Source organism: Pyxicephalus adspersus, chromosome 5 (genome assembly GCF_032062135.1).
Source record: "Pyxicephalus adspersus chromosome 5, UCB_Pads_2.0, whole genome shotgun sequence".
Lineage (NCBI taxonomy): Eukaryota > Metazoa > Chordata > Amphibia > Anura > Pyxicephalidae > Pyxicephalus > Pyxicephalus adspersus.
The window spans coordinates 120854879-120880388 of NC_092862.1; the positions used below are offsets into that span (position 1 = coordinate 120854879).

At 37.7% G+C, this 25510-nt stretch overlaps 1 protein-coding gene across 2 annotated transcripts in view; it reads left to right on the forward strand.

Annotated features, from left to right (window-relative positions):
* DPP6 (dipeptidyl peptidase like 6) overlaps positions 1 to 25510 on the forward strand; it is a 626323-nt gene that overhangs the window by 256929 nt on the left and 343884 nt on the right. The window contains exon 1 of one of the 2 annotated variants that reach the window (XM_072412586.1): positions 6627 to 6992. The exons of the other annotated variant lie outside the window; for it this stretch is intronic. Within the exon in view, the coding sequence (XP_072268687.1) occupies positions 6936 to 6992 (57 nt within the window). The 5' untranslated portion in view covers positions 6627 to 6935. Of the gene's footprint in view, positions 1 to 6626; positions 6993 to 25510 lie in introns of those variants that run through there. 2 annotated transcript variants of the gene reach the window in all.

Below are 25510 nucleotides of genomic sequence, written 5' to 3' on the forward strand. Positions count from 1 at the left end.
GTTTTGACTACTGGAAGGAGTTTATTTTTTTAGGTAAGTATCAATTTGGTTCATTTACATTACAGTTTCCTAAAAGGAATCAGATCCCCAAATAATTTAATTTTGTCAATGAAATGTGCTGTCAGTTTAAAGAACCTCCAGTTATGGCATAACTAAACACTATAAAAGTTCATTTATATTTTAAAGCATGACTCAAGGCTATATTTTTTCCACTAGCGAACTTAAAAAAAAATATCTGTTATTAGCTGTCAACATGTGCTGGCTTGGTTGGCTGAACACATGAAAACAATGCAGGAGCTCTGCCTAGTTGGGGACAGTGCCAATCATTGTTCAGAAGGATGCCACGGACAGCTGTCAACATTCTGGATGGATGGACTGGCTGAACACAATGGCAGGAGTACCGTACCTCTGTACTCTTTCTCCGGGATGAGGGGTGAATGTCTGGGAGCCCTCCTACTAAAAGGTGCTTCCAGTATCCAAAAGGCTCCATACCTGCAAACCCCCACAACACGGAGGTCACATTGTGGGAAGAAGGCCATCATTGAAGACAGGCAAGGGTCTGGTTTGGGCAAAAAATAATGCTACACACTTTTTGTCCTCTTTCTTCTGTGGCAATCCAGATTTCAGAGCGCCTTCTATGGATAGGAGAGGGAGAACACATGCTTGTTGCCCCATTTTCTATCTAGGAAGGTTCCAAGACTAATAAAGGGTCTAGTTTTATTACTAGGGTGGACTCCACACAGTTTAAAAAAAAAACTTTGGATTCTGAATTGGAGTTTAGCTTAGCTCAGGGAGAATTATGATCATATCCTATTATTCATAACATTGTAGTTGTAGGCAAGGCAGAATCTGCACTTACTTTACTAATAAAGACCAGGGACTGCATTGGAATGGACTGTCAATATCTATAATAAAATGACTTATGAAGATCTTCAAAAAAGTTTAGAAACACTTTTTGCAATGTACAGTGTCTACCTTTAAAATACCAAAATGTCAAATAGATCCTGGGTATAGTGAGCAATTTCATGTTATGGTATGGGGGAACTTGGGAGCACAAGACTTTCTCCTTTACTCCCACAGTGCAGTCCTCAGTGCCCCGGTAGTCCATTTTCAGGCCTTATCACAGTCATTTGGGAAAAGGCTTAGTTCTGTGTAAGCTGTGATCCTGTATATTATTGGGACTCTCACAACAATTTTCCGTTGGCCCATGGGGCTGTGAATATGTGTACACAAATAAGAAAAGGTTCTTCATGTTCTCTACCAACTTATCTCTGTATGGTTTATTACAAACAACTGATAAAGTCTACCCATATATTTTTTTCATAAACCAATCATGTCAAAATTCTCTTATCCAAATCACTTTCTGACATTTGCTATCAATGCATCTGACCACTGCCTGCTCACTGCATCTTGTGCAGAGGTTAGGAGAGGGGTGATAACGATATATCAGGTTTAATGAAACTCTGCAGCATCAGTAGCAAAGGCTTTCCTATTGTGGATTGAGTTACTTGACAGCTGTAACATGAGCTGGTGGAACAATGACATAGATGATAAGCTTTCTTATATATAAAGTAAGTGACCATCATGTGCAAACAATGCCAACAGACATTTCTGTTCCACCATAGTTGAGCACCACAGTTTTCTTGCAATCAAGAGGTGTGGGTTGCAAGATGGTATTGAGCAAATAAAACAAATATGGGAAAAAGAAAAAGAAAAAACAAAAAAAAAATGCCTATGCATGCACTGTTATGCTATTGGCACACATATACACACTATATACTGTATATATATATATATATATTTTTATTTTTTATTTTTAATCTAAAAGTAACAAGTAACAAAATATCAAGTTATCATACTATGACTGTCTTTCAATATAATATAGAATTAGATGTAGTAAACATCTGACTTAATAAATTGGGTTTACCACAATACTGATCAAGGCCCCTTACGTAGTATACACATAACACTTGGATAATCATTGCCATAGTATGCCTGGCATAGTGTGATCATTTACACTAATATCACACTTTTCATAGACCTTCAGTGTCACGCTAACTGCGCATAACATGCTAGCCTTTCCATCTCCTACAAAATGAGACTGTATGACCTTGCCCTAAACACTATTAGGCCTTGTTTCTATGCCAACCATTTCTGAAACCATAGGCTATCTCTGCCCCAAAATCTCCCAGCGGAAGACCATTCCTCTGTGGATATTCTTTGCTGCACTTTCCAAAAAAAAGAGAGATTTTTCCCTGTAGCCCCCTAACCTTCAGTCCTCTATGACCCACTGCCATTGAGTTTCATTTACTTGGAAATCCGCCTTGTTCGTTGGGCTTATTTATACCTGTCATCTTTTTGACAATTATTCTTCTACTGTGTCTTAATGCTAACGATTTCGGAGCCACCTGCAGCTTTCTGAGGATCAGAGTGCTGTGGTTTGAAACGTGTGTTATGTTTTAGGTTCTCTTCACATGACATTGAACACAATGGTGAAGCACAAGCAGCTTTAGTTATTTATAGGGACTTTCAAGCCACTTAGGTAGTTTTTTGGATATGAAAAAATGGTGGATGGCTTAACCCATGCCTATCTATAAGTAAATAAATCATATTTTAAAGTACTGGCTTATAAAAAAAAGTTTAACTTCTTTTACAATGTTTAGCAATGAGGAAGGGTTAAACTCTCTGATGCATTTTCATAGCATTCTGTGCCCACACAGTAAGACAGTAAGGGGAAATCACCCGAGTGAGAACACAGTAAGAACATTCAATCCTCCCTCATTCTAGGTATAGTGTTAGCATTGTCATCTTATCAGCACCTGTATTAGATATTTTATCTTAAAGCCGAAGGCTGAACAAAATTATACAGCGTTGTGATTATGAATATATCATAAAATACATGTTTTAATGGACAGAAGTTTAAGTACTTAAATTTGTCCTGGTATCTGACGCTTGCAGTCCCTGTACAGAAGTGCTGAGTGTGAGAGGAAGAAGCAGCACAAAGAGCCAAGAAGAGCTTATTATTTTGCTGCTGTTCCTTATACTGTGAATTTACAGACTTGGATTGGTGCCGAGTGACCTGGACTCATTAGTAAGTTGAATGATTTTGGACATCTGGTGGCAGAAAACAAATCTACTGCAAGGGAAACCTCTGGAATAAAACTGAACAGCAAAAGTTAGATTTGATATTTTATCTTTTATTTTTCTTGTTAATTTGTATGTCTTGGTGGCACTGGAAGAGGCGGAGTGCAGGTCGCTCTAAGATAGGCACAAATGGCAATAAAACTTTTCAGAAGTTCTAACTCTTTTCAACTCTTCTGTAATCGTGCTTTGTTTAACAAACTGACCTATATATCTGTACTAGTGTCCTGGGAAAATATATCAACTTTAAGAGCTTCAAACTATCTTTAGATTTCTCCTGCTACTCTTTGCAGAACTTTAATGCTCTCTTTCATTTAGAATGCCATGAACACAACCCCAAAACTGCTACTGCTCAGTATAGGCAAACCCAAGCAATGCTTGATTGTCAGCAGACTATTTTAAGAGAATAGCAAGGGATTACTGGAATTACCTAATTCATCAAAAAGTCAAGTGACTCATCCTATAGATGCGACTAAAAGGGTCACTTTTTTGGGAGGGAGTTGGATACTTTTTATAAACTGACAAAAAATCTAATTACTTTCATCGTTTTAAAACCTTGCTTCTCTATATATCTTGCACTATTCTATATACATGAGAGCAGACATATTTCTCACATATTTGGGTATGAAGTTTTGCCTTTTGGGTATTTATTGCTATATAATGGTTGTATTGTATATAGATCGACACCAATTCCAGCTTTCCAGCCAGGTAGGTCTAAAAAGAAAAATCACAGTATGTCTGCAATTTTCATTGAAACAGCTTTTTGTGGTGGGCACTAGATGTAGAATCTACTGTTATACAACACCTAATGAAAGCATAGTACATGCATGTGCAAATGTGGCTCTTGTAACATAAGGGCAACCATTAAAATACACAATGATTGACTGGACATTGAACATATGAAACACTGAAACGAACTAACTAAAGTAAGGACAGTCAATTTTGTGGTTGGTAATGCTTTGAAAAATAATGTAGGTATTTTTCAAAGTGCACAAGGACACACACAATTATAAGCATGTTGCTTATACACAAAGCATACGTTTACACAACCTTGTCGGCGTAGTTGATAAAATTGTGGTTTTAATGCATACATTATATCTGCTCTACACTGCGTTTATGTTCAAGCTAAAAGAGTCATAATGGAAACTTAGATAATGGTGCATGTTGGAGTACTTCCTTACATGAACGCCTACAGTGTTTAGACCAATGTTTCTCAACCAGGGATCCTCAAGAGGTTTCTAAGGGTTCCTTGCAATGAGCAATTTGTACCTCTTGGATGAGTTTAACTGATAGCAATGATCTTTTTGGCTATCTGCAAGTGTGGCATTCTTCCCACTGAGCACCACACTAATACACTGTGAGCTGTGGCATTTATAGCAGGGGTTCCCCCAGGACCTAAAGTAATATTTTAGCAGGAGTTTCTGCTAAAAGATGAGAAATGCTGGTAAAAGCAGCAATTAAAATCCCAGTATAGTCATCATGGCTAGCACTCGTTGGTGTCGATTTAATATAGGAGACACTGTTCTCTTAAGTAAAAAAAAGATCACTTTTTTTTAACCATCCATTTAAGGAAAATTTAAAAAAAACAGGACGTTTTAGGATAACTGACACAAAAACAGTGCCATTTTGTCCATAAATTGAGAGCTAACTAAAATATCTGCCCAAAACTTTGGTTTGTTTGGATTTGACTAAGTTCAATAACCAATAGCAACTAGATTGCATCTTAAAAATGATCCTTTCCTTCTTCTTTGATTTTACCCAGTGTCAGAGAGGTGGGGGCAAGAGTGTTTCAGCTGTGTTGGGATTAAAGCAAACCTGTTGCTTTTCCCTGTATGTGCATTGCAAAGCATTTCTATTCCAGTGCTTATTCTGAATTATTTAAAAAAAACCTGCAGACTTTAAATTCTTTCTTTCTTTTTTTGCAAACAAGGCAATGGTGCTTACATTTTAGGAGCTTCCAGCATACTTTTCTCGATATTTTGTGGTGGGCATGCAGAGAATCTGTCACTTTGCCCAGTTAGGTTCTATTAATTGGGCACATCTCCACTCACTGCTAATTACTTTCCCCCTACTTCTGCAAACTTCGGTTCCTTTTTTCAGAGCCTTTAAGCTGGCCATACATTATATGTTCAGACTGTACAAGCTTGGTGCAATCTCCTTTGAATTTACCAATACATTACAAAGAAGGACAAACCTAAGCAGCTTCAAATCAGACAAGACCGTAAATCTGGAATTGTAGAACTATAGATCTAAATTGTACAATCAGATTGTATAGTGTAGGGTCAGGTTCTTGGCCAATTGTCCAATTGCTATTAGGGTGAGGGTATGCGGTTGTTAACCCCATGATCCAACATGGAACTTACACAGGGTTTAGGCTCAATGCTCCCACAGGGGCAACAGATTGGTGGGGGTGTGTGTGTGTTTGGGGGGGCTGCCCTATTAATAAAACCTGTCAGTTTACCCCGCCTCTGATAGTGGGGGCAGGTTCAATGCATGATGCACCTTGCCAGCCGGTCAAGCAATTGCCCGATAGCTGTGATTTAAAAAGAAGCAGCATCTGCACATTGATAGCTGGTGGCAGCAAGTGGTTCTACTGTTAGAACTTCTCAGTGCAACCCCTATTCATTCCTTAGGGGGCTGTGGCTACATGTAGCAGCCTTTCCCAGCATAGGGAAGCGGTTAACAAACTGCCAGTCTGAGTATGACAAATAGCAAATGACTTTTAAGAAATCCATTCCAGGTTTCACCGATGAAAGCGTATCTTCTCCAGCCTTGGGGAGTTTAATAAATCAGGACCATTAACTTCTAAAATCCAGCACAGCCATGTAGCTATTCGTTTATATATTTGTGTTATGTTCTTCACATCAGCGATAATGAACAAATATTGGTTAATTATACTCTGCCAACCAATAAAAGTATCGTTATCAGTTTCCATATAAAGGAATTGATTTGGGTTCCTGTACTTTGTTAATTGCCCCTTATTAGGATATATGTGTATGAAGTCGGTGAATAATCTTTGATCATTTCTAAAGCACGAAGATCTTAGATGGTTCGAATGAATAAACCCTTTTTGGAGAGTTGTTCATTCTGCTGCCTGGAAGTCATTCTGTCTTCCCTAGGATAGTAATACGCCTGCTTTTTTGCAGATGATGTGCAGAATGCAGCGACAGCCTTCCATTGACTCTACAGAGAATTTCTGACATTCTGTCCAGAGTGAGGAAAAGCAGAGCGGAAATCCCAGTCAAAGTGCACAGCATAGCCTCCAACTCTGTCCTGGATCCCTAGTTGTGAGCATCCAATCAGGCCATGCATTACATCTGGTTCTCCTGCTCAGTCCTACAAAGAGGGGAAAGAAGGCTGTGCTACCTTTCTGCTGGCAGGGCTGCGGGCTGGTGCATGCTCTGTGAGTCTGACTAGAGAAAAAGGAGGGGTAGGAGTAGAGAAAGAGAAGCAGGAGGGGGGGTTCTCCATCGCTAGGTTGTCTCCAAGCTATGCTGCTGCCAGTAGCAGGTTGCCAAGCAGTTATCATTGCTTCTGTGATGCAGAGGCTGTTGCTAATTGTAAAGAGCCTAGCATCTTTTCATCTCCCTTGACTTTATTTCTATTTTTTTGCCTTCTTTATTCCTTGTGTGTGTTGGGGGCTTCCTTTATTTTTTTGGTCTATAATATGCCTTTGAATGGATAGAAGACTGTTGTGATGGAGTGAGTGGTAACTGGTTCCTTTGGCTTTGGGGCATTGAACCAGACGCTAGCATCACCTAGACCGGTGTGGTTGGCACAAGTGGGGGGCGATCATGACCACAGCTAAGGAACAAAATGCCACAGGGAAGTCCTCGCAGCAGCAGGAGCAGGTAATACCATTGTGATCTTCTTTTATTACGTGAGAATTGTTTGAGAATGATTTCCACCAGCTGATGCTAATATGCCACCAGAGTCACTACGAACGTACCAGTGCGACTGCCTTAAGCTGTGCTCCGTAGCCTGTGCAGTTTAGAGTTTGCTATTTTTACCAGATTGCCTCTATTCCATTAATTATGCATAGCTACAGAATACCAGGCAGGATAATTAAGCTGTCTTCTGTTCCTATCTATAGAATCTACACAGGGCTACCGGTTGGACTTTGGGAAGTTGCTTATGGGTTTTCGGAACTAGTTTCCAACAGAGAACATCAGTTTATTGGTGGGAAGAAAATACATATTGGGCAAGGGAAGCAAACTGGTCCCTACACATCTCTGCCTGACCTCTATAAAAACATATGCACAGAGGCAGAAGGGCTAGCATGGTCCCCCTAGGTCTGTTTAGGTGCTCATTAGCACCTTGCATCCTTCATTAACTGGAGATGTCTTCTTGTAAACTTTCTGCAGCTGGAAAACGTGATTTCAGGCGCTCGTAGATATTCACATTGTCTGTTCGGCACAGGAGAGGCAAACAGGCAGTAAAGATTTAAAGGCAGCCAATAGTTTAGAAAAGGGGATCAGCAGTTTCCTTAAGGCAGCTCCTCCGGAGGGAAATAATCATGTACCTAAGTGGAGCAGAGATTCTCTTATTTCATTATGGTAAATAATTGCCTATCTGAATCAATAATTAAAGAAATCTAAGAGACAGTCAGGGAATATTCATGGGTCATGGATTTAGTTTGTTGATATTAGATCCTGGGTATTGATCTACAGACAAGCCAGTGTGATATTTGCACTGAATTTTAAGATGTGGATGTGATCTTTATAGATGTGCTTTTAGGAGATAAAATTAATATTAAAAAAAAATTATTTGTTTTAGGAATGCAACTCAATTTTTAACATTTTTAAGATAGGGCTAGATGGCAGAATGATGCAATGAATTTGTATTTGTATGGTATTGCATAAAATAGGAATGTTTCTTTTGGCACTTTCACATGTCAAGCTGGACCCACTCTATGTGTGCAAATTAAATTTGCATTAGAATATGAATTAGTAAATTGAATGTGCAGTTCTACAAGGGATACAAAGCTGAGCGACATAAAAAGGCTTTTCTTATTGTGACACTTGGGAACCTGGCTTAAGTGAATGCTATAGTGTTCCACCACACTGAGTTGTTTTATTCCTAAACATGACTTGGACATACCTATTAAATCTATTTTAGGATGCTATTTGCAGTTCATAATCCAGGGTGACAGAAAAATGCAGCAACTTGCAATACCTGAGCACAGACTTGTCATACAGAATAATTCCTAATGGAATAGGAGTACGAGTGTATGCATTCAGGGACTGTGCTTGGTTAGAGGTTTGAGTTATTTTAGAAACGACTGCTTTTGTCATATAAGAAAAAAATGTTTTCTTAGATCTCCCTGGTGTGACATGTTGGAAAGTAATTCTTTACTTTTGCTTAAGTTTTCAGGTCATGCATGCACCCTGCTAGGTTATCTACTAGTTCTATAGGATTCTCAATTTGATTTATATCATACAAAATTATAAATATCAGACAAGTAAGATGTAGTTACCCTCTAATAAGTGTTTATACTACAATGTTTCTATTTAATTGTTCAAAGTAGAGCTATAGCATAGCCCCACCACCCTGATCTTCTTGTACTGCATTGAAATAACTAGCCCTCATGTGGCTAAATTCTAAAGTTTGGCACATTTTAAAAGGTTTAAAAAAGCTTCCGATTGGCTGTTCTTCGTTGTCAGTTAATTAAGCCCCTTATTGATAGAGTTACAATAGCTGCAATATTTGTTCATGCGATTGCCCTGAAAGTAAACAAAAGCACCAGTCACATGAACTACTAAAGAGGGTAAGAGTAAGAACTTGATTGTTACTTTGAGCTGAGATCATGTGACCAATTATCCAGTATTTGGTAAAATCTGTTTCGGTACTGAAGTTAGTCAATGCTAGCCAATATTGTTGTTAGGTTTTAAGGTAACTCCATTCCCAGAATCGATTTTGAATGGAGATGTTAGATTCATCTCAAATGTTTTTAAAAGCCCAACTCCAGGTCAAACATTTGTTTTTAATGGAGCAGAGTGTGTTAGCATATCTGCCAGTTTTTATTAGTTGTCAATGACTCCAATAGGGAGATTATCTTATACATAAATACATACTTTTTATCACAGTGACAAATCAGGACTAGAAGGGAAACAGTGTTCCTCAAGGTAGAAAGGTAAAGGCATCCAGATTTTCTAACTTTTCCTATTTTAAAAAAAAAATACTGTATGTTGCCTTTTCCATCTCCATGGGATATGTGTCTCACCACTCTTTGTTTTATTGCCCCTTCGCCGAACCTAGTGGGGCACAAGGAGTGGTAAGTTCCTAATAGAGGTTCTAAGTCTTTCCCATTCTATTTAATAGAAGGAAAAAATAGGGGGATTTATTATAATTTAATATCTTTGAACTTCTGCATATTAAATTACTATTTTATTGGTAACAGACTTTCCTAATTACTCATGTGACAATGATAATTAGAAATCAGTCATTGATCAAAAAACTGTTTTTATTATTTTTCCTACCATGATCAAAGTTGATTGAAGAATGGTTTTGTAAGGTAAATCCATGGTATAAAAATAGATGTTTGAACACTTTTAACAGTGCACCATGTAGCTATTAATACAAGTTTATGGGAGCACCTGTCTAGTTATGTGCAAGCTTGTATATACATGTGTGTGTGTGTGTATGTGTGTTTGTGTGTGTGTATATGTGTGTGTGTGTGTATATGTGTGTGTGTGTGTGTATATATATATATATATATGTGTGTATTTATATATGTGTGTGTGTTCATATATATGTATATGTTGTGTGTGTGTGTGTGTGTGTGTGTGTGTGTGTGCATCACATACAGCACAGCTTCTGCAGTTGCTTGGTCGGTGGACACATAGGTGCCGTGCTCCTTCCTTCATCACATACAGCTTCCACTATTAATAATGATGTTCTGAAACCCTTACATGTTTGTATTGGATTTCCAGTGCAGATACAATACAGGAAAGATCATTCTACATACTCTGCCTCTGGTATTGGATTGCTAATCCTGTATCAATTACAGAACAATTTGACTGTAAAGATTTTGGAAACTGCAAATAAGGCATTGTAAACTCTTTGGAGCTATTCAACAAAGACTGTAGAGGAAGCTAATGAGAAACCTATGGAGGATTAGTTACGTTTAATTATAGATTATATACATTTGCATTGTGTGACAAAATAATTGGTGCCAAGTGAACCAGATGTGATCTTCCTAAATTTCTATGGCGTCCAGTCTCTGAAACACTCATTTTAGGCTGAGTCTTTTTAGCGTTCCTCTAGGTAACATTACTCTTTATTTTAATGAATATATGACATATGTTGGATGAGCCATTATGAGTTTAGGGAGGAAATGTCTCCTTTATATGATTAAATGCAACACAATTTCTGAATGTGATGGAGGTTGAATATTGCAGCTAATACATGAAACCTAAAGGGTCAGATCTCATGTAATTATATTTCACTTATAGATGTACTCCTGTGTTTTCATCCACTGTATTTTTAAATATCTTGGAGCCCAAGCATTGTGTTCCCTCCTCTAGAAGTCCAGGCTGTGTCCATCTCTATTAAAAAGCCAACATTTTCAGTATCAGTCATACTGCTAAAAGTGCAAGACCCTCACACAAATCCCCTAGGCCAAGACTTAAAAATTTATACTGGATCCTAACTTTTAACTTTTTTATCTTTGACATGTTGGCAGACTAAGCCAATGACCACTATATGCCTAAAAGTGACCGTTGGCTCCTAGAGTGGGCTAATTGCCCTTCTGGCTGTGATTTTTCTATCTTCCATTTGGAAAAGTATTTTGATTGAAAGGATTTATTATAAACCTGCATATAAACAATTTTCCATCAAATTCATTAATTTACAGCTTGTTAAATTCCATTAGTACTGTTTTGTAAATTAATTATGTGACACTTACCATAAATTAGCTACCAACATAAAGTTTTGCTTGGCTGGAATTATTCTAATATTAATAATATGTGTGTGAGCTCTTCACTTACAAACATACTCTGCAAACATTTTTTTCAACAAATGTTGATTGTTAGCTGACTTGCCAGTGTTCGTAAGCATCTCAAGGGCCCATTCACACCAATGTGTTTCATTGTATATCAATGCACATTTACAGGCTGATCAATGTTTTAAGTGGTGGTTCCTCACATCTTTGTGATGTGTTGACCTGCATCGTCTGTTTCTTGATGCATTAACGCATGTGAACATCCCTTCTGATGAAAATGGCATTGCATGAAAATTCTCCATTGTTGATAACACATAAACATAGGTGTCAATCCAGCCTTTATTCTCACCCTAAAAGGAGGCTTTTTCATTCTATGCTGGAAAAAGCAACACGTTTACCTAAATGCACTCCTGCCCCTCATCTTTCATTTGCTCCCTATGTCACACAATACGGTGATAAGTGTCTGAATATCCAGTCATCAGATCCCAGCACAGTCACATTAGGAGAAAGAGAGAACTCTTAGCCATGTGTGGGCTCCAGCAGAAGGGAGTTGAAGCCTCTTATTTTTGTGTACACGGGTGAACAGTGTAGCGTGGGTGTAAAGAGAATGTAAGAAGGAGATGTGGGTCAGAATTATAGTGAACCTGATGCTTTGCCCTACATAAGGATAGAGAAAGTTCGCTTTTCAGTAAGCAGTAATTTATTTACTTTTTTTTTGCATTATTTTTCTTCTATACTTTTTATTGGATTACCAATATAGTAGATGTTTGTAAAATAGCTACTAGATTCCACTCATTATCCAATCATATGAAAAGCATCAGTGGTTACATATTCAATTTTACCAAGATTTTGATAAATTAAGTGAAATGTACCTCCCTTTTTAAGCAAGGGGTCTTAACTCTTTTATTTGTATAAGTCTCAACAGGGCTAAGTCGGAAGCAGCAATGTTTAAATATGGCTGCCCTTTTGTATATGTGCCATTATAAATTATACATAGAGACAGGTATTTTAAAACAGACTCCCTGATAGTGTAATTTACATCAAGATGATCTAATTTACAATTTTATTTAAAGAAAAAGCAAACATTATATATTCCCTTTATTGCAGCAACTACCATGTGGACATGTTTGTGAATTGTATATGTACATTGTAGAGACTTAATGATTTATGTTCAGCCATAGCAGTTGGTTAGACAGTTGTTCAGCACCGTCATTAGCCCTGGCGACTGTACGGAATACTGGTCATGTGTTTAATGTAAATAAAAGAAATCTGCTTCAAGCAAAGCTAAAAGAATTTACGTAACAGTGATTTTCCTTTTATTATTGTACAGAAGAAACAGTGTAAGCTCATGAGCGGCTGGCAGGCTTGCATTAGTGTAAATGTATTTTATGTTTAGGTTTAGGCAGAAACCTAGAGGCAGTTTTATAACTTCCTGGGATGTGTAAAGAGAATGTGTAAACTTAGTTGACTTGCTGTATACAACAAGGTAATGTTCTTCTACTTAACCCCTGAAGTTCTGAAGGTCAATAGAAAAGCAAGGATGTTGTACTTTTTGCCTTTTACAGAAAAGCAAAACCCCACAGACTGTAAAGTGACTTTTTGGCACCACAAACAATCCACTTTCTAATTACTGTAATTTACCTGTAGCTTTTCTTTATACTAAAACAGGCTTTTTGTTAAAGACCTGTGTAAGTGATGCCAAAAAGCAAGCAAAGGACAAAGCACTTTTTACATGTAGGCTTCCAGCATCTGACCTTTTTCTTTTTTTATTACTGATGTATAATTCCGTGTTCTGTGTGCGTTTTTTTCTTTATTTATATGTGGCCAATTTAGTGAAGGCAGAACAGGGTCAGCTTCTTAATGATCAGAATGTGTGGAGTCAGAATGATCAGAATGGGATCAGAAAGAACAGATCCATATAATAAATGGAGAATAAACAGGTGGATCCTTGTAGTGGAATTTCTCAGGTACAGCTTCCTGTTCAGCAAGCAGAACAATGAACTATCCTTTGCAGAGTGAACAGCCTAAACTATTTTTTGTAAATCAACATTGTTGCATTTTAAGGTCATAAACCAATACCAAAATTTACCTGTAGGTGTAGGTGAAATTAATCTTGATCAAATGTGGTATTTTCATTTTTTGCATCAGTTCTCTGAAAAGCGAAACTGCTTGTGTCAAAAAGGGCAAATTGACACTGTCTCATAAACGCTTAGAGGGGAGGTCACTAATCAAATATTAAATGCTGACATAATCCTTTACTACAGAAAGATTATGAATAGTTCAGTTGTCAAACTGAGTTTTTCTATTGTGTGATGAAAGGTTAAAATTTTTTTAGGTTTTTGTCACTGTCTGGGTCCCTGTTTAAAAAATATCTCCTTTCTCCTTGTTCCGAAAACCAGCTGTCTATGGGACACATAATAAAGGAAATTCTCCCTAATGGGTATGCTGCAATCAGACCTCTAATACATTCTGGTTCTTTACAGTACACTAGTTTGGGCCCTTTTATTTCAGTGATCCCTTAAAGAACTGAATGGGAATCTTATCAGAAAGAACAACAATAAAATGTCTAACCATTCACATCAAGAGAAAAAAGTATGGATGGAATTCTGTTTAAATTCTTTTTAAATTATTGCAATTTAGAAATTGCTAAATCTTTTTATACCTTTTTTCATGGGTTTGTGTATGTAGAATATGGGGACCAACTTAGCAGTTTGAAGGTTGCTGTATATCAGCTGATGAAGTCCTTAACCTAATCATTCAGTTGTCAAAAATCTTCCGTTGATTGCGTATGTGTGTTTGGCCAGCTTCCTAGATGCTTAGCAACCAGGCATAAAGCCTTTTGATTTTACCATAATTACATGTATTGACATGGTCTTCAGTTCCCATCACAGCACTTCCATAATGATCAGTAGGAGATATGATATTTTGTTTCCTATATAGGACTGTTATTGGTAATTGATGTCGAAACCGCTTAGTGTGCAATTACAACTACCATGCCTTGGTCTATATTAAAAAGCGGTACTAACATGCAACAAGTACATTACACAGTATACCTATGAATATTTCTTATCTTAACATACCACACATATGACTGCATCAGCAACATGGCAATCCAAACAGTAGCTTCATCCTACAAAATATGTCTTTGGAGCAGATCCCAAAGTCTGCTAGCTTACATGTATGCTATATAAAAGTATATATTTGAAATATACCAAACCCAAAAAAATGCATAATCATAGTTTTATCAAGTCCTTTGTTTTTAATTAGCAGTTAAACAAAGGACTGCAAGGCAAAAATGCAGAAAAATAGGTTTTAATAGTCATTGAACATACAGTGTTTTTGACAATTTTTGCACAGTCTTGGGTGCAGCACTAGCCCTACTGACCCCTGAACACAACATTCCCACCCATTCCTTGAGATATCATCTTAGCTCCCACCTATACTGTTTGAAAAGCCAGCCCCACTTGCCTCTTGACAAATCAGCCCCATATGCCCCACACTTCCCTTGACACACAAGTCTCACCTAACTCTTCACATTTCAGCTCTACTAACCTCTTAACACAACATCCTCATTCACCCCCTGACACTTTATCTAGGCCCACTGCTTGACATCTTGGTCTCCCAAAATACTGTCTCTACTGTTTGAAAAACCAGTCCCAATTGCTTCTTGACACACCAGCCCCACTTGCCCCATACTTCCCTTGACAGACAAGCCCAACCTAACCATTCATACACCACCCCCAACGGCTATTGACTCACTAGCCCCGGTCAACCTTCCAAATGCCAGCCTCATTTTCCCCAGCTTTATTTGTCCCTTAACACACTGCCACTCTACCCTTTAAGTCCTCCCAACAGCCTAACGACTGCTTACTTTATTGATCAACATTTAGTTGAACTATTTAGCCTTTCCTTTTTAAAAGATGTCAAAGTTATTGGCTGAGAAGGATCATGTTTGTTTTAAAAGTCATAAAACATAGACCCTACATGACCATCTCTGTGCAATAGCTTGATGCCCACTTGACCCCTCAATGCATTAGCCCTACTGACCTCTTTGCACACCAGTCCCACTCGCCTTTGACACATGATCCCAATCCAAATGTTTAACACAGTGGCCTTTCAAAATTACATATCCATCCACTTTGAAAAGCCAGACCCATTTCCCTCTTGACACACCAGCCCCACACTTTAATTGACACACACGTCCCACCTACTCTTCTATACACCAACCTCTCGGCACACCAGCCCCAACTACTCTGACATTCCATGATCACCCACCCTTTCACATACCAGCCACATTTCACCTTACAACAGTTTCATGTGCCCTCTGACAAACCAACTCCACCTACTCTTACACACCTATTTCTTTATTGACCAACATTTAGTTACATTGCCCTCAAGTAGACAATATTTCCTTTCTTTTTTAACAAATGTCGAAGTTTGTGGCTGAGAAGGATCATGTTGGTATTACTACAGAGATCTAATGATCAGCCAGGGAGCATCTCCTGTGATCACTCAAGTTACAATGATCATTGGACGATCATTTTCCTTTGTAGTAGATTAATACAAACTATCGACAAATCCTAATGGCTACAGCTGTTATCTCAAAGGGGAAAAATCTAGTGCTCTATAGACGTACATTTTTCGGTCATCAAAGTATCAAAAAGCTAGACAAACCACAATATATATCCTTTTTTTTCTTTTTTTTAAAGTTTGTCTCTGAAGTAAAATCATTGTGCAATCAAAATGTTTCTTCTGTCATACCTTTATCTCTTTTGACTTCCCAGTGCATGAAGGTTTGACAGATATTGATGTTTGTCACAGAATGTTACACTGAGTGGATGCATACTACAGAAAGATGAAATAAAAATTATAACATGTAGATTTCTGCCTTTTGCTTGGATGGGCAAAAATAATGCAAACATTTCTATAGCCTAGACTTTTATCCAATTCCTGCCACTCATGCCTCTCCAATTTAAAGGTATACTCATGTCAAACGTGAACATTTTGCAATTGAATTCACTCGGGGGACACAGCAAAAAATTTAATTTTACAACTGGCATAAGGATTATTTTGTAATCCTTTTGGATGCAGTTAGCATTCATTTTTGGGAAATCTAATGTTCCTAATGTTCCTCCTATAGGATGAAATAGCTGTGTGATGAGAGCCATCTCACCATGTGATTAGAATTAGAATTTAAGTACCACTTAAAAAAAATGAAAAAAAAAGCCAATATTTCTTCCATGAATGAATATATTAATACGTGTTTTTTAGCAGCTATGTAAGAGTAAATTAGATATTAAGAATTTAGGCTTAGTCTGTTTCCCCAGCATGTAACCTGAGCTTTTAAAAACCCATGTTTGAAATTCCCATTCATTCCCATTCCAATGGGCCAATCCACATCAGGGTATTTTCTTGATAGGCTGTAAAGAAAACGCATCCTGCAAAGTTTAAATGACAAAAACTCTCCACATCCCCCGATTACCATGAGTTTTTGGGGGGTTCTTTGAGTGTTTTGGGGCATTTTAAGGCATTTGGGAGGCATTTTCTCTATTCAAACTTTTCATTGCCACATATCTTGGTTTAAAACATCGTTATAAAGCCTAAAACACATACAAAAGCTGTATGGGCATTTACAAGCATTTAAAATTAAAGTCGGTCTAGCCTTAAATTGGTAAAGAAGGAACCACTGAAATTTAAAGCTTGTTTATAGGTGAAATAATGATTAGTTGATTGCATTTGGTTGTGTTAGTGTGTAGATGCCACAACCTTTTGCCTTGCAGCCTGTACCCAACACGCTGGAATAGGAATGACCGTTTTGGTGGTCACATCATGCTAGATTACAGTTGCTCCTTATTTGACCTTCTATCTGGATTTCAATTGTGAAATGGTATAGAACTTCTATTTAAGACTTTGAAAGCCGCTGACCTTTTTATAATATTCTTTAATCGCTCTGCAGAATCGTAGGTGCCCATTGCAGTTCTGAAAATCTAATGGAAACAAGTCAGGATACATTTTCTGCATTGCTTTGTAAAAGAGATTGTGTTCAGCTATGAAAAGCATCACAATGTGTACTGTGACCCGTCACATTTCCGTGATGTTATATATGGGAATAATTGGTGGAATAATAAGAGATTTGTATAATGTTGTGGTATTTTGAATAATAATGGAAGCAGGGCCAATCTGACTAAAACTCCAGGAACAGCTCTGAAAGTTAAGTAAAGTGCTGGTTTGTAATATATAATAACGGGAGAATTCTAAGTACTTCATTACCAATTCAAGCTAGAATAAATGCATTCAAATGCCAGGTGACTAGACAATAGGAAGCTACATTAGATTTGTTATGCGTATTCATATGGAATAAATGTCTCCCTATACAACAAAAGCACCTATCATCCTTTCTGAAAAAATATATAAATAATGCAAAATCCAACACACACACAATATGGCCAGATCAGTGTGTAATATCAAGTAACGTACAGCTCTGACACCAGAACTAGGGACAGGTTGAAACACAACGTATAAAGGCAAAGGACACCCTGACTGGACACTCACTGCACATGTGTGAGATCGGCATTTTTCCCCCATTGGAGGTAAAAGCCCCTTCTGCGCATAAGGAGAAGCCAGAAGCCTCCTGACATATGATGTTTGTGTCCCAGGAGGCTCTGTGCTCCCATTCAGTTTTTACCACCGTGACAAAAAAAATAATTTTACTTTATAAAAATTGGTTATCTACCCTTTTATGTTATGTAAACATTTTAGTGATAGGTCCGCTAAAGAGTTTAATAGTCAGTTCTTCTCTCTTATGTCTCTCGTACTATCTGTGTAACCCCGAGTTAGCTCCAAGCATTGTGTCCATAGATCATATAGGTCCTTGGAATGAGCAATGAGCTTTCACAGCACCCCTGCTAATGCCATCTGTTGATTGGCTGCAAGTGGCACCCAGTGCTGCATTATGGGAGAAGGGATTCTATACTCCCATTGCAGGCAGTTCATAGTATTTTACACTCTCCTAAATACAAAATAGTGTTCCTGGGAGGTAAATAGAAGTGGCCGCCAGGTCAAGCTTTTTCAAAACATTCACCTCAAATTGCTGTGACAAAAGATAGGGTTTATCACTTTGATTTACTGTTCAATATCATTGTTTAAAAAAATTGGATTTCAGGAGTATGTTTCCAAAAGTTGATCAGGATTTCAAACATGAGATGCCTATGATCTGCATCAAACAGGATTTTATTGCACAGAGGAACAGGCAATGTCCCTTCCGCAATAAGCATTCTTACCTGTATAATCGCTTCACGTGCATTCCCAGCCAATTGAGATGGCATATGATTGGAATAAGGAACAGAACAAGGAAGAAGATGGCAGCGCCCATGAAAAAACAGGGACAGGTAAGTACAAACTCGCTTTACTTAAGCTTTATTAAAGTTATATTCGTTTTTTCATACCATAACATACATTACAATTTTTTATCAAAAAAAGTAGCTTCTTTGCTGCTTGTTTTACCTATCTATGTACCAATGACGTCTGGAGTTTACTGAAAGTTTAATTAGCTGGACATTTGTCTTTTTTTGTGAGCCTAGCTAACCATATCACGATGTGTGTCTGCCTTTTGTTTTTGTACATTCTGTTTGGCAGAAAACTTAATGATTCACATTGGAATTGCAGCCTGTTTTAGTTCCAGAGGCCCACCGGTGACATGAAGGTTTCTCTGTATGTTCGGTAACACACATTATTACTGTCTGCCACAGCCGGCTATGTGATCTGAGCAAAAATAGATCCTCGCAAAATCAGTGTAGCAGCTGGTGACGGGAGTTTTTCAATTTTACACTTCAACAGAGTCTTCAGGAGCTCAGTTTGTAAACAAAAAAAAAGTAGAAGTGACCCAGTGTTCTGTTTGTTATAGCCTTATACTGATTTTTGTTTTCTTAGCCAAACTTTTACTATGATTAGAAATTGGATACAAAAATACTTCAAAGATCAGTTGAGAAGTGGTAGATCCATACCCTAACTGGACAACAGTTGTGTACCATAAACAACTGGAATGTTTTTTCCCACATGCAATTGTCACCATTTTTATCCATTTTTGAATGTGATTGCGGCAAATTTTCTGTTTCCCTTTTCAGTCACTTTTAATCTTCATGCACTTTCACCAGGGACAGCAGTACTCCACATATAACAAAATGTGTATGTAGGAAGAGAACCCTTTATGGTAAGATCCCTGGCCATTTTTTGAGGGGGGGTAAAAGTGCACATTAAAATTGTTTTCAAAACTTCTTGGAATTACAACAACTTGGCAATATTCGAAGTTCCAGCAAATGAGTTTTTGTATACTTTAAGTAATCATTGAGCATTCACAATAGCATAATCCTATCTGTGTGGTTTGCATGGGACATAGACAGGTTGATTTCTATGGTAAGATAGTGAGGATCTTGTCTCATGCAGCACACTGGGTAGTTATTTTGCATGAGGGTGGTTTAATAGGTCACATCTAAGTTAGTATGAGGGTGAAAGCAATGTGTCTGGATTTTGCTTTGAGACATTCTGATGTGTAAACATATTTTTGAGTTACACTTTAAGGCTATGACCTATGACCTTTACTGCAGCCCCTACTACACTGTTCCTGTAAAACTATGCCATGGCATTTGCCACTGTCATAGAGGTGGTTACATATCACATATTATGGGGCCAGGGATCGTTATAGAATATGCAGTTGTGGATGCATTGCAAATGATTCTCAGGTTTCAGAGAAGGTAATGGAGTGGTGGAGGTGAAGAGGCATAGATAAATAAAGACACCAGTGGGAACAGTTTTGAACAATTTGGGGCCCTGGGCAAATATGAAGCAGGGGCCCCAAATGCACAACATTCCAGCTTCCAGCAGATCCTGCCACTCTGGCTTGAAAAAGTTGGGGGCTCTGAGCAATTTCTTAGTTTGCCCTAAAACTGGCACTGCCAGAAGGGGAAGAGGCATCAGGTTTACTTCCGACAGTATATGACTTGGCCCCAGTGATCTAACATTTATGATCTTGTAAATATAAATGATCTGTGTATATATAATTACTGTAGTTCAAATTAATAAACACAGTTTCTTAGGCTCTCTTTTAAAATACATAGTGCTCTCTTTTAAAATACAAAGTTTGTTTTTGGATGCAAATGTATATTATGTTCAGCTTTGTCTTTTATTGATTTGAAAATGTGACTTTGTACAAATGGTTTTGGAACATTCAGCATATTACAGAACCATAAAAAGCTCATTAATGAGTAATATAGCTGCTAAACTCTCTAAGACTGCAGTTTGACTGAGGTTTTACTGGCTTGTGAAAAGTGATTGTAAACATGCAAGAGCATGGCTTACCCTGTATAATGGCTGCATGGTTCACAGTTCCACTGGAGGGGAAAATATTGAAAAACAGTTTGATACTATAGCTGAACTCCAGGCAGATATAAAAGGCCACCAGTTAATATCCTTTGAAGACTCAAAGTTTATGTATAGCTCAAACTTTCTCTTTCTTTTTTCTTTTTGGTTGAAAACCAAATCAGGAAGCCCTGTTTTTTTTTTTGCATGTCATGGTTGAGTTGGGAGATTTACATTAACTTCTTGTCTTACGTTTGTGTGAAAAACCCCTCTCTCAGACAGTTGTCACCAATGCAGGGTTTTTTGAATCAAGCCTATTATCACCAATGGCTGCTTTGAACCATTACCAAAGGTCAGAGAGAGCTTTGCAGTCTTAAGCATCAGTTTACAGCCATCAGAAGCCTGCTTGAGTTCTGCATGCTGCAGTTATTAGTAATACCAGGGCTTTGGCATGGGATTAGTTTGCAAAAATGTGAGCTGAACAAACTTTCAACACATCTAAAGTGTCGGAAATTCCAAAAAACAGTGGAGCAAATTATCATAATATTGAATATAAGGGCAGTAAATTTTGAAAACGTACTATTTTAAGAAAGTAAATGTGCCTATTTCCTTTTCCAAAAAATATGAAATGCTATTAAATTCAATCATTTTAACCAGGAATCTGAATTTATTTTGAGCTGTTTCAATTCTTTTTTTAATCAGCTGAAAATTACTCAAAGAGGAACTATACTCAAAAAACAAAAGAAAAACAAAACAAAAACAGACTTACCTTCAATCTAGCAGGGCAGACCGATCTCTCCGTGTGTGTCCAGCATCTGGTCCCGCGTCGTTCCCTTGTCATCTTCTGCTCTTCTTCCTGGTTCTTCATTCTACGCCACCCGACCCAGGCGCGGGATCCGGAGACGTAAGATGAAAAAAACATTTGGCAATCTCACTGTGCATAGGTGAGATCGGCAAAATTTTCTCTTTGAGCAGAAAACCTCCTTGTGCGCATCCCCAAGATTCTCGGGCATGCGTAGAAGGAGTGCCCAAGAGCCTCCTTGGATGCCTGACGTATGGGAGGCTTTGCGCTCCCATTCATTCTCGATTGCCTAGGCTGTGCTGAACCCTTTTTTTTGCACAAAAAATTGAATTTTTACCCTAGGGTTCTCTACCCTTTTCTGTAAAGTGCAAAACAGGAGTATAGGTACGCTTTAATATTTCACATTGCCACCCTCTAGCTGATTCAGAATCTCGTGCTAATTTTACTTGGAGATGGTCTAACAAAAAGGAGAGCTATTTAGCCAGCAGATTGGTGGGAGAGAGTAACAAAGTAGCATTATTCTTCTTCCAGTGATTTGGAATAAGCTCAACAAAGTCCTCCAAACCTACACTGGACAGTCCAATCTAGGAACCAGTTGAGCTGTCATGTCTATCTGTGTGATATATAAAACAATTGCTCTAAAAATATAGTATTTAAGGCTAGAGTAACCAAAAGGAGGGGAAAGGAGTACTTCTGTATTGGGCCCCAATCAAAATACCTTGACTTTATCAATTCTGGAATTTTTAGACATGTTGGAGGGGAGCACAGGAACTTTATCTATTACGGAGCCCAGAAACTTCTGATGTCTGTCCTGCTTTAAGTAGTTTGATGAAGGATAGCTCAGGGAATGTACTTATCACCAGCCAGTTTAGTAGACTTAGTATTATTAAAGCCCTTTTCTAGTCTAACAGTTGAAATAAATATGGTTGTTTACTATAGACTTACTGATAGTTTGCTGAACTCTGCAATAAGATTCTGTAGGAAAAAAATGCTGTTTTACAGCAGATAAGTATGTAAGGCTCTCTACTCTGAAAGAGTATATCTTTTGTCTGACATATTATCTCATACTGTTCATTTTACTAATAGATCTTAAGCACTTGATTTCCTGCCCCACTTATATGGTAGCCACTTTTCTTTTTTTCCTACTTTTTAAAGCATATTGAATGAACTCAGAGCAGCTTCAATCCATTTTGCATCGGTGACTGACAAGTACGATTCTTTTCTTCTTCAAATCTATTTTAAATACCCATACCTTTTTGCAGCTCAAAAAGTATAATGACACCATGTTCCCTTACATGCACTTATCTGTTCTCATGGCCCTTCATTATCAATGTGACATTCTTACTCTGAGATCTCAGGGTCTGCCTTTTCAAAATGCTCATTGTATTTCTTATGTCATTTCGGTACGATTCCCTATATCCCTCCTATTGCCATAGTACTATTAACTTGCTTCTCTTGTATGCACTGCGAACAAAGCAAGGGGTGTGAATAAAACTTTAGGAATGAATTGGACTAACCAGACATTGATTGATGATAGTATCATTGATAATGACAGCATCATGCAAATATGTGAAAAGGTAGATAAAGTAGGAGCTATAGAACAATAAAAATGCATGCAAATGGCTTTTCATACTTCATATGTATTACAGAATGTAATACTTTAAAGTGTGATGAGAACACAGATTTTAGTTTATAGTGATGCTAAGTGATGAATTGGATCATCCACTGATTGCTTATGTTCATCAGGAACTCTATTGCTTAGATCTCCTTGCTGGAGTCTCTGGCTGTGTACTCTCTTCTGCCACGGCCTATTAAGACAAACATAAAATGCCTCACTAATGTAGCATAAACTAAATTGCAAAAAGGCAGTATAGTTCTAAGAACGAAACCTTATGTAATGATCATGACAATGGCATGACCTTTCAAGCACAGTTTTACTGTTAAGGAGCATCAGTTTTCTTGCTTTTTCTTAAGCGCTAATACATAGGTAATGCAACCTGCAACAAATCAAAGCACATCTTGAGCTGATCTAGGCTTGTTAGAGTAAATTCTAATTCATTGTAATAAGTTGCCATGCTTAGGACTAGGCACTCAAGAACAAGCATTTTGAGAATATGGCTATGATTAATTTGATCCACCATTTTTCACCAAGGTCTAAAATATCAGTGTTTGCTGGACTTGCTCCTGAAACCAACCAGAAGAATTTTCAGGGTTATCCGGAAGCTTACTACTTGTAGTAAGTCTTTTCTTTAACCTTGACTGTCTCTTAGATAACTGTAGATAGCCTAGGTAAAAAGGTAATAGATCTTATTTGAGTTCCACTGGATAATTAGAGGGTATCTGGACACACTGTAACAATGGATAGCTATGGTATAGGTTGCTCACTTGAGAACAAAAGAACTTCCTCTGAATAACAATAAGAAAAATGTAAAAAGCAAGCACCTCACTCCTGGAATGGCAGCACCTGTAGACCAACACAGGTGAAAAATAGCACTCTCACTTTGTGGAAATTTATGGTAATTTATTCACATAAATAAAAGACTAAAATAAATGTGTTTCAGGGATTTGCATATTTTTTATTAAGATTGTAAATTGTTTTGGGAATCAACATATATAGAATATAGAGTAACAGACCATTAGTAAAGAATATACTGTTTGTACCGATGAAATGTAAACCAAAAAAAGATTAGAGTTTGCTGTGGTGGAATTCAACTATGGTGCTGCCCATTCAGCTTGATCTTTAGAAGTTTGAGGATACAACTAATATTGAATAGCTGAATATAACTGAACAGCATAATATATACTGAATAAATAATATTGAATAGCATCATTAATACAAGAAAAATGGCAAGCAGTTGACAATCACTCTATCATATAATACTTAATCCCTTCAGTAAGGGTTTACAGCTATTTAAAAAGAAAAGAGACTGAAGTTCATCTCAACCTTTAACAATAACTGGAACTTAGAAAATGAGAAAGTCAGTTATTTATGAATTTTTTGCTGTGCTCAGCAACGCTTGCTGTACTTATTTTAAACAATGATTCAGGAGAAGAGAGGAAACATTATGCAGAGATGATATTCTTGTCCAATTAATACAATTAGGAAGCAAAATTAAATAAGAACAGAGCACCACCCCACTGTCAGGAAAAATATTCGCCGTTGCATCTGAATAAACCAAAGTTCCATCTTCATTCTTTTAGAAGCTGTTTACTTGCTGACCAAAGCTATTTGTACATAAATATATTTTCAGTTTTAAAATGACATTTAACATGGACAAGGATCAAGGTGTAGTGATGAAAGGGTAATGTATAGTCTTTTTTTAATGACTGAGATCCATTTAGTTTAGAAAATTATTAATGTGTGCTATGGTTTTTAAACCTTAAACTTTAACTTCTTAAGTTCATATGTCCTAAGTGTTATTATTGGTTGATTGGGTTCTTTACCCTTCTGGAAAAAAAAGTTACAAAAAGCAGGTCTAAAGGAATGTTGCTGTTTCTAGCCTAAATCTGCATCCGATATTATCCTTATGTACCCTTAAGCTACAAACACATGGGAGATGATTGTCGTCCAAGACGAACAGTCGTGCTCGTCTTCGGTAAACGTCTCATGTGTGTACAGTGTTTCCCTGACAATGGCCATCAACCTGTAATGATGGGTTAATAGACAACTGATCAGGAACAACAGCTTTCCACTTGTTTGTCCTCCATCTATCCCTTCTCTATAGAACAGAATGGCACTTTGTGTACAGCGCTCATTTATTCATCTGTCACTGACCATAATCTGACATCTATCTGATGTCTGTACAGAGCTTTGAATTGACTGCCAGTGCCACAAGGCTCCATTCTTCTATCTAAAGCCCACATTGGCAGATCTGCTCACAAGTTTAATCTTAAATTATCAATCTGACCAATCAACAATCGATCAGCTGAAAGTCCCAAATGCTGGCTCATATATGTATAGTATTGTGCTCTACAGATTTCCAGATCTCTGTACATGCATGACTTGTATACATTCCACTGATGTAAAACAACATGTCCGATTTGGAAACCCAAAAATCCATGACTTACATATGTTGGTTTTCCTTGAGATTATATATTGGCATGGTGGCTCAGGGGTTAGCACTCCAGCCTTTGCAGCACTAGGTCCCAGGTTCCATCCCCAGCCAAGACATTATCTGCATGGAGTTTGCAGGTTCTCCCTGTGTCGGCGTGGGTTTCTCTCCCACATCCCAAAAACATGCAGTGAGGTTTATTGGCTTCCCCCTAAAATT